Genomic DNA, 10,207 nt, shown 5'->3' with positions numbered 1-10,207 from the left:
TGTTGTAATACTTTAATTTTGCAGTTACAGCAACACACACACACACACACACACACACACACACACGGTCTTCAAGTGAAGGGGCATCACTGTGTCTATTGAAATTTTAGCACAAAAACCCAAGATGGGCATATTTGCGCTAGATTATTAATAAGTTTTTTATTTCCTTTGTTTTAGTTACAAGAAGCACTGGATCAAAGCACAAAGTCCGAACAATGTGCTAAGAAAATGCAAGACTGCATACAAAAGTATAAAGCACATACAAAATAAGGAGCATTTACAAAGAAAACAAACAGTGTAGTGTGAGAATATGCCTGTTATTAAAATTTGTGTGACTCCAGAGCAAATTTTCATTTTAAAGTTACTTGAAATATACAATTTAGGCTTGGGGTATAGATCAACAATATAATACATATTTTGCATCTGTAAGGCCCCAGGTTCAATCCAAGCACTCCAAAAAATTAATAATAGTAACAGTAATAATAGCAGCAATAATAAAAGAAATGCGTAAATTGTACACATTGTACCTAAAATTCACACATTACCCACAAAATACAGCTTCAAAAAAGGATGTATTTATAAAATTTACTTTTTTAAGAACTTAAATACTACTCTTCCAGGTGTTTTTTCAGAAATTATGTGATTTTTTTAAGCTAGTATGAGAATAACTTTTTAAATATGCACTGTAGACTTGGACTTGAAAATTACAAGTTAAAAGTTACAGTAACAAAGCAAGCAGAGAGAATTGAACAGCTGAAGGAAAACCTAGTAAACGAAAATTTGGTAAGTTATTCTCTTATTTATAATAATAATAAAAAGGAAGTTTTCTCTAGTCTTAAAAATACTTTAAGTAGTAGAAAACTTTCATTGATATAGTCATACCAATACTCATAACTGCTTTTAGTAGTGTAAGTAGTACTCTTTATAGATATTTTCTGAGTTTATAAAATTAATAATTTTGGTAGTAAAGCTTCAATTAAAACGCAGTAGTCTAAAGTCACTCATCCATTAAAACATGGGTGTTTTACATGTTTTGGTTATTGTGAATAATGCTGCTCTTACCAAATTTTCACTTGCTAGGTTTTCCTTCAGCTGTTCGATTTTCTCTGCTTGCTTTGTTACTGTAACTTTTAACTTGTAATTTTTAAGTCCAATTCTACAATGCTCTTAAGCAAAGGGGGCATGACCAGAGTTGGGCCTGGGAGCTGGGACAGGGACATGAAGAGTTCTTATCTCCCAGGAACCATAAGCCTAAATAAAGTCTTCTTTCTGTAAGTTGCCTCAGTCATGGTATTTTATCACAGCAACAGAAAAACAACTAATACAGAAGTTGGTACCAGAATTGGGGTGTTGCCATGAAGGCCCTGACCATGTTTTTTGGAGAAATGTGGAATACTTTGGAACTTTGAACTAGAAAAGTGATTGAATGCTGTACGCAGAGTTTAATGGTCCATTCTAGTAGAGGTCAAACTCAAAGGGTTTCAGAGGGAGAGGGAAGCAAAGACTTGAACAGAAACTGGGCTAGAGGTCATTTCTATGACATTTTGGCAAAGAATCTCACTGCCTTGTGCCTGTGTCCTAAGAACCTGTTTAAGGATACATTAAATAGTAATGAACTAATTTATTTGGTAGAGGAAATTTCAAGATAGCATAGCATTGAGTATGTGACATGGTTATTAATGGTGATGCTTATGCAGGTCTACAACAAAAAAAGTAGAGAAGAAAGAAATATAAAATACAGTGTGGAGAGAAAGCACTAGAAGCTTAATGCAAGACATATGCTAGAAGAGAGGCTGTGATTGTTAAGATTAGCACCATTAAGGAGCGGCTTCCTGCTCTGCACTAAAACAATGAGAAAGGTACCCTCAGGGGAAGACCCTACCCAGCTAAGCTTCCAATTTGTACAAGGAAAAATCCTAAGGCATTTTCTCCTCCTAGAAAACAACCGCATACCAAAACTACTTACCATAAATGTGATTTGAGGGGGCAAGTGTCCATGCCAAGCTGGAAGCCAAACTTGGTAGTGTCATTCACATGGTACTAGCTCTACAGGCATGAAAGATACAAGAGTGAGGGGGTCCTGGAGTCTTCCTCCATGGTTTTAGAAAGCTGCTGAAGCCAGGCATTGTGTTTCATTGCTGGAGTTGCTACAAAAACGCCCTGAGGGGCAAGGAGACCATAAGGGGCCATTGCATGAAGCTATGAAAGTTAAGGTTGGCTTAGTGGAGATGTCAAGATAGTGGAAATGCCTGAGCCAAGAAATACATGCTAAGGATAGCAACAGAGAATTGTAACACACCAAGAAAGTGACATATATTTCAGGCAGCAAAACTGGAGGGGCAGAGGATTCTAAGCCTTTTGGAACTAAAGTCTCAGACATGGAGCAACAGGATTTAGTGTTGGCCCTTCCGGCTTTTTATCTTGCTTTGGTCCAGTATTTCCCTGGTATTCATACATTTCTTTCTTTTTGGAATGGGAATGTATATTTTGTGCCACTGTATGTTGAAAGTATGTACTTTGTATTTTATTTCACAGTTAAGTCTCAAAAGAGACATTAGGCTGTAAACTTTTAACAGTGATGAAATGAAAGATTATGAGGGCTTTTTAAAAGCTGGACTAAGTGCATTTTGAATTATCAGCCATAAGCCTATGGGAGCCAAGGAGTACATTGTGGTGGTTTGGATGAGAAATGTCTCCCATAGGCTTAAATATTTAAACACTTTGTCCACAGTTGGGGGCATTGTTTTGGAAGGTGCAACCTTGCTGGAAGAAGTGTGTCATTCAGAGTAGGCTTTGAGTTTTATAGCCCTAATTCCAGTTTGCCCTCTCTGCTTGTATTGGCTATTGAGGATGCGAGCTCTGAGCTTTCCCCACTGCCGGTCCTGCTGCTTGCTGCCTCCTCACCACAATGGACTCTTATCCCTCTGGAACACAAACCTAAATAAACTCTGCCTCATATAAGCTTTGGTCATATCTTATCACAGCAACAGAAAAGTAACTAATAAACCAGCCACATGCCTTAATCCCAAACCAACCTGGTCAACATAGTGAGTTCCAGGTCAGCCAGGGCTACACAGTGAGATCTTATCACAAAAAGACACAAATCATAGAAAAATAAAGTATAAAATCAAGTGTTTGTTGCATAGATGACCATAAACATTATGTTTCTGTGACTTTTGGTGATTTGGGTGATTTTTTTTAATTTTATGAATAATTCACTGTACCACACTGTACTTTATTACAACTAAAATTATATCAGTTTCATTGTTTTCTGTTAGACTATTCTCAGCCTCATTCCTTCATTACCAAAGTTTATTATTTCTTCTGTACAGAATGATGATCTTACTGCAAAACTGGAAACTGCATCTTCAAAATATCTACATCTACATAAAGAAAATCAGCTTCTCCAGCAGGAGTTATTGTCTATGAAATCCACAAAAAGGAAATGTGAACAACTAAGGGAGCATAAAAAGAAGTTGGAACAAGAAATAGTTAACCTCAAAAGTCACATGGAAAAGAATATGATAGAATGTGGTCAAGTAGAACAATATAAATGGGAAATTGAAGAGAAAACAAAACAAGATCTAGTGGAAAAATTGAAACAAGTCAATCTATTCTTACAGGTTAATTATATGTAACATGCTTTAATTCTTTCACTGCAAATTACATCTGGGATGTACATGCTGCATATGTTTCCTCTACTTCTCTTCCCATACTTGTTTTATAAATTTTGGGGAAAGGGCAGAAAGACTGTAGGAGTCAGAGGTCATGGAGGACTGGACTGAAACAGTGTCTTCTGGACAGGACAGGACCATTGTATTCATGAACTCCTAGCAGCTGTGGTTGCCTGCACAAGGCCTGCACAAGATCAAGCCAGGCAATACTTTAGCATGGAGTAGGGAGGGGTTCATGAGCCCCCACCCCTGACTTAGGAGAAAGTTGGTGGCTTCTGGAGGAGGGAAAGTTGGTTTCCTTTTAGGGTGTAGTACCTGGTGGTTTGATCACACTCCAGTGGATCACACCATACCCATGAGCACATGGGCAGCACAGTTGTGCTCAGTGGATCATGGGAAAAAATAACAGAGGATAAGAAGTTGGATCTGGGAGGAGTTAAGAGAAAGGAGTTGGCAGTCAGATACATTGTATAAAAATCTCAAGAAATTGTTAAAAGTGTTTTTTTTTATTTTTCATCAGTATAATTAAACTGATCACTCAAAATTATTTTTATTAGAGAATCAATTGATATTTAAAACTAACTGGCATAAAACAATACTTAGGAAGAAAAGAAAATAGATCATGCAGAAAATACACTTTTGAATTTTATGTAAGTTACTTGCTCAATTTAAAATTATGAATTGATATTATTTTCTCAATTGTCAGATTATGTTATTAACATAAGAATAATTTTATCTAAGGCCATAGTCTACTGGTAAAGCATCTATTTAGCATACATACATCCTGTTTATGACCCTCAGCACTGCAAAAGAAATAATAGTAATAAGGGTGATTCCATTTCATTTAATTAAGGATTAATGTAGTTAATATTAACAAAAAATATTTTGAACTCTAGCATCTTTTTCAGATATTTAAGAGTCACATGTAAATAGTGTTCAAAAAAACAAAAGAAAACAAATACACAATAATTATTTGAACTATAATTTTTTAAAAAATATTTCCTATTTATTTGCCTTAGGTACAAGCAGCATATGAGGAAAAGTTACAGCAATTAAGAAATAAACAGAATGCTTCAATAAGAAGTCAGATGGATCTCAGAATAAGAGATCTAGAATCTGAATTCTCTAAAATGAAAAATCAAGTAGATTGTAACAAAATAGAAATGGAAAACTATAAGCAACTCTATCTAGAAGAAGTCAAAATTAGAAAATCATTGTCGAATAAACTAAGCAAGTAAGTCAAAACATCATAGATGATAAGTTGAGCTCTTTCATTTGTCTCTAGAGCACAGTTTTTAGTGAGACAGGTTGTGGAGATTAGTGGGATGTGAGAAATAAGTAACGAATGTAAATCTGGAGGCTGGTGCCAGTGCTTAGTGGTAGAGTGCTGGTCTAGCATGCACATGGCCCAGGGATCAACTCTCAGCACCACTAAAAAATAATTTTTAAAGGAAAAAGAATACAATTTTAGAAATAATGTCATCAAATAACATCTTTAAGAGGCTGAAGAGATGGCTCGGTGGTTAAGAGGACATACTGCTTCTGCAGAGGACCCAAGTTCTGTCCTAGCACCCACATCAGCTGGTTCACAATTGCCTATAGCTCCAGCTCTAGAGGGATCCAATGCCTCTGACCTCCACCAGCACCTGCACTCATACACACACACACACACACACACACACACACATAATTTTTTAAAATTAACCTTTAATAACTGAATCTGTATTAATTTGCATCTCCCTTTCTTGGTTCTATATGGCTTTTTTTTCCTTCTGAATGCTGTCCTATAATTAACCTGGCATATTACTTTTTTGATTATTTTTGAAGTTTTGCAATTCAGACATTCATATTGTTATCAAAATTCTGGTTAACATTCTCTTTAAAAAAAAGAAACACTAACAAAGTGTTTTTTGAAAGTTACAATTTAAGCCCACAGGCCATGTACTACTGCTGCTGTTGTACTGGACACATTCTGGCCCTGGGTGAACTAACTTTGCTTGATTGTGACCTTTGCCATTACCACTTGAGGGTACCTAGATAAAACTGTCCTTCAGAGTTTTCTATTGTGCCTACAAACATGACATAGGAAGACACAGCATAAGCATTAAAGAAAGTATAACTTGCAAAGTGGTGAGATATAACTCCTTGTTCAGTTAGGACTGTGTGAAAGACAGAAAGGACAGGTCCCATCTCTAATGCATTGGTTAACTATAGAATGATCTCATTGCCTTTAGAGGTGCTTTGGCTATTCTTGATCAGTAGCTCAGCCATCTCTTTCTCTCCTGGCTGCTCTTCTGAGTCCTTCTTCTGTGCCAAATGCTTGGGTTTTTTCCCAGGAAGTGGGTAGAATGTATAGATGGTAAAAGAAAATATACTCAAAAATGCCTTTCAAGGGTAGTTTTGGAAATCTTTAAACTGATTTACTAAGTAAAATATTTTTAGCTTTTTCAGTCATATTTTCAACATTCATATATAGTGAAGTGACCGTTAGAGTCAGGAAAACTAACATATCCATCATCTCGCATGCTTACCCTCTTCATATAAGTCTTTCTAATGACATCAGGAATCTTATGGCTAGGGCCTTTCCCTTACGCTGCACTTTTACTTGTTGAGCGAGGCAAAATTGAAAGACATTTCTCTCCTGCTTCGTTTGTATCACTTGCTAGTTAGAAGTCCCACTGGAAATACCTGTGCTTCTTGAGAACAGTTTTAAGCCTGTATTTGGATACAGTGGATGCTCTGACATAATTTGAGTGCTAAGATGCTACTTAATGGGCTATTTCATTTGCTTTTAATGAAACTCTTTTAAAAATGTTGGTTATTTAAAATTCACTCAGGAAAATGAGGTAAGAATCAATTGCCTTTGTACTCTTCACAGAACAGACGAGAGGCTAGCGGAGGTAAAGACTGAACTTCTCTTGGAGAGAAGGCAGAACAGACCTTTACTGTATAGCACTCTCAATACAAGGCCTGCCTTAGAGTCCATTTGTCCTGGAGACCTTAGTGATAGATTTTTCATTTCAAGAAGTTTTTCAAGAGAAAACTTAGTTGTTCCTACCTCGAATCTCTGGCATTCTATTGAGACCATGCCAGACTGCAAAAACAAGGTTAGTTTTGTCTTTTTTCCTTTGGATTCTATTTCTGATCTAATTCTTTTAATTTAGTGAAATGCCAAGTTATTCAGTTGAGTTATTCAGATTAAGTGAAAGTTACAATAACATATAAAGAAAGAAAACAGAAATTTTATATATTTTTAAGTTCCTGAAGCTCTCGTTTTTGAGGAATACTCCTTTATTAATTTGTCAAATGTAACTAAACTTAGATTTTTTACTTCTTTAAAAGCCTGTTAATATTATGTATTTTTAAATGTGTATTTATTTTTATTTTATGTGTATGAGTGTTATGCTTGCATGATGTATGTGGACCACATATGTGTGTGGCCCACAGAAAGCAGAAGCAAGCCTCTGCAACTAGAGTTAGAGAGTTGTGAGCTGCCATGTGGGTTCTGGGAACTGAACCCTTGTCTTCTGCAAGAGCAGCAAGTGCACTTAAGCACTGAGCCACCTTTGGAATATTTAAGGTCTCATATATAGGATCATATCATCTCCAAATAGGAACAATTTGGCTTTTTCTCTTCTTATGTGTGTCCCTTTCTTTCTCTTGCTTTTTTGCTCCGGCCAGCTTCAAACGTCGCATTGTACTAGAGACAAGTGAGTGAAGGCAAACAATTCCTCGGTCATCACATGCCCTCCACCATCTCTAAGCACATTAAACATGTTTTTAAAAACAAAATGAGCCAGGCGTGGTGGCACACACCTTTAATCTCAGGACTCGGCACGCAGAGGCAGGCAGATCTGTGAATTCAAGGCCAGCCTGGTCTACATAGTGAGTTCCAGGACAGCTGGGGCTACATGGAGACCCTGTCTCAAAAAAAAAAATGAGTGGAGAGAATGAAAACAGTTCTACAATTATTGCTTTTAGAAGCAATGGTTTCAGTTTCCCCCTATTTGGGTATTTATAGTAATTTGTTGTATATAGATAGTCCTTATTATGAATGAAGTATGTATTTTCTATTGTTAGATTCTTTGTTATCTTTATCATGAAGGGCTACTGAACTTGTCAAGGATCTTTTTTTGTATCTATGAGATAAACATCTGCTTACTGTCTTTGGGTATTATTTATAGGATGTATTACATTTATTCATCTATATTGTTGAACAGTGCTTGCATTCCTGAAATTAAGTCAACTTGGACATGGTGTATAATCTGTTTAATGTGTTGATGAATTGGGTTTGCAAGTATTTTCTTGAAAATTGTGCATCTGGGGCTCATCAGAAAATTGGTCTATAATTTGTGTGTGTGTGTGTGTGTGTGTGTGTGTGTGTGTGTGTGTGTGTGTATTCCCTTTTCTGGTTTTGATATCAGGATACTATTGCCTTTGTAAAATGAGTTAAATAGCATTCCCTCTGACTTAGTTAACATTTCTTGTTGCTAAGACCAAATACCTGACAAAAGCCATCTAAGGAGAAGGTTTTTTTCTGGATCACAGAACAAGAGCATAGTCTATTATGGCAGAAAAACCAAGGCAGCAAGAACTGAAAGGGGCTGGTCACATCACTTACTCAGGAGGCAGAGTGGTGAATGAAAACCAGTGCTCATTTTCTCCACTTTATACAGTTCAGGATTCCCTGCCCAGAGAATGGTCCCTCCCACAACTGAGTCTTCCCACATCAGTTATATGTAATAAAGATATCCCTGACAGACATTCTCAGAGGCTAGCCTTAATCTACAGAATCCCTCACAAGTGTGCCCAGAGGCTTGTTTCTTTGGTGATTATAGATTCTGTCAAGTCAATAAATATCACTATCACATCTTTCTCTTTTGTGGGATAATTTGAGAAACATTGGTATTAATTCTGATGAAGAGGTTTTCTGGAAATCAACAGTGAATTCATCTAGTCCTGGACATTTTTACTTGGGAAATTCTTTACTACTGCTTATAATGGTTAATATTAATTGCTAACTTGATAGGATCAAGACTGGGATAATTTAGGTGAGAGGACACACTTTAAATGTTGGCAGTGCCATTTCATAGGCTGGGGTCTCAGACTGAATAAAAAGTAAAAAGGAAGCTGAGCACCAGCATCTATCTCTGCTTCCTGAATGCACATGCATTGTGACTAGCTGCCTTGCACTCTAGCCTACATGCCATCTCTGCCTTCTCTAGTCTCTCAAACTGAGCCAAAATAAATTCTTTCCTTAAATTGCTTTTGTCAGGCATTTTGTCATAGCAATGAGAAAAATAACTAAAACATAAAATTGCTACCAAGAAGCAGGGCCTTTTTGATAAATTTGACCATGTGGTTCATAGGCGTTTAGAACTGATTTTTGGAAAGGATGTGGGAGATTTTGGAGCAGTGGGCTAAAGAAGCTTTAAAATATTCTAAGTAGAGGTGAATTAGTCATTCTGGTGGGAGTTTGGAAAACAAGAATGACAAGAGACATGCACATAGTGAAGGCTCAGCTCATGAAATGTATGTGCCATTGTGATTTGGAAGTATGAAATTCATTTTTTCATTTTATAGGCAGTCACAGTTCTGAGCTTGCCTTATGTCTCAGAAAAGACTGGACTTTTGAACAGTGTTGAGACTGTTAAAGACTATGGGAATTTTTAAAAGTTGGACTGAATGCATTTTGCATCACAAGATGGCCATCAACTTATGGGGGTCAGGAGGTGGAATATGGTGGTTTAAGGAGAAATGTCTCCCATAGCCTCATATATCTGGACACTTGGTCCCTAGTTAGTGGCACTGTTTGGGGAAGTTATGGACCCTTTATAAGGTGGAACCTTGCTGGAGGATGTGCATCACCAGGGGCAGGCTCTGAGAACTTATTTTTATTTTTCTTTTCATCTTTGTTTTCAAGACTGTAGCACTTGCTGGCCTGTAATTTGCTATTTAGACTGTGAGCCCCCTGAGTACTGGGATTAAAGGCATGCACCACCTTGCCTGGTCTGAATTTGAGGGTTCTTAGCTATGCCCTATTTCCCATTCCCATTCTCATATATTCTCTTTCTCTGCTTCCTGTGTGTGTGGATGGAAAGGTGATTAGTAAGCTTCCTGCTCCTGTCACTCCGTGTTGTGTAGCAATTTCCTCTGAGATAAAACCCTCTCCATCTGGAAGAAAGCTCAGATTAACAGTAGGATTTTCTAAAAGGAAGTACACAACTCAATAGCTTCAGGAACTCCCTTGTCGCCCTAATTTTTTTTTCCCCTCTTCTTAGGAGGCTCCGTCCCAAGGCCTCAGGCTCACAGACTAACATAAGACATTTTTAGTTTGGGGTGTCCTTTATGGTAAGGAGTGTGGGGTGACTTACAAAGCAACTGCACAAAAACTGCACTGTCCCTTAGTGCCAGTTCAGATGTCTTCTGCACCCTACCCACAGTCTCCATTAGCTTTCCCCATGCCTCTTGGGCCCGTGGTCTTGCCCCAGGTCTGTAAATGCCCCATCTTGCTTCTTCCCCACTTGCAGGAC

At 37.4% G+C, this 10,207-nt stretch overlaps 1 protein-coding gene across 1 annotated transcript in view; it reads left to right on the top strand.

The window, feature by feature from the left end:
• LOC103735990 (ankyrin repeat domain-containing protein 26-like) overlaps positions 1 to 9,991 on the top strand; it is a 39,862-nt gene extending 29,871 nt beyond the window's left edge. The window contains exons 5-10 of the mRNA XM_008835408.1: positions 178 to 248; positions 690 to 783; positions 3,333 to 3,623; positions 4,694 to 4,908; positions 6,553 to 6,781; positions 9,956 to 9,991. Coding sequence (XP_008833630.1) covers positions 178 to 248; positions 690 to 783; positions 3,333 to 3,623; positions 4,694 to 4,908; positions 6,553 to 6,781; positions 9,956 to 9,991 — 936 coding nt within the window. The remainder of the gene's footprint in view (positions 1 to 177; positions 249 to 689; positions 784 to 3,332; positions 3,624 to 4,693; positions 4,909 to 6,552; positions 6,782 to 9,955) is intronic.
• The last annotated feature ends 216 nt before the right edge of the window (positions 9,992 to 10,207 follow it).

The sequence above is a fragment of the Nannospalax galili genome, unplaced genomic scaffold, assembly GCF_000622305.1.
Source record: "Nannospalax galili isolate Female #2095 unplaced genomic scaffold, S.galili_v1.0 scaffold557, whole genome shotgun sequence".
Taxonomy (NCBI): domain Eukaryota; kingdom Metazoa; phylum Chordata; class Mammalia; order Rodentia; family Spalacidae; genus Nannospalax; species Nannospalax galili.
Note: the sequence above shows the minus strand (reverse complement) of the source record. Positions and strands in the feature narration are given on the sequence as shown.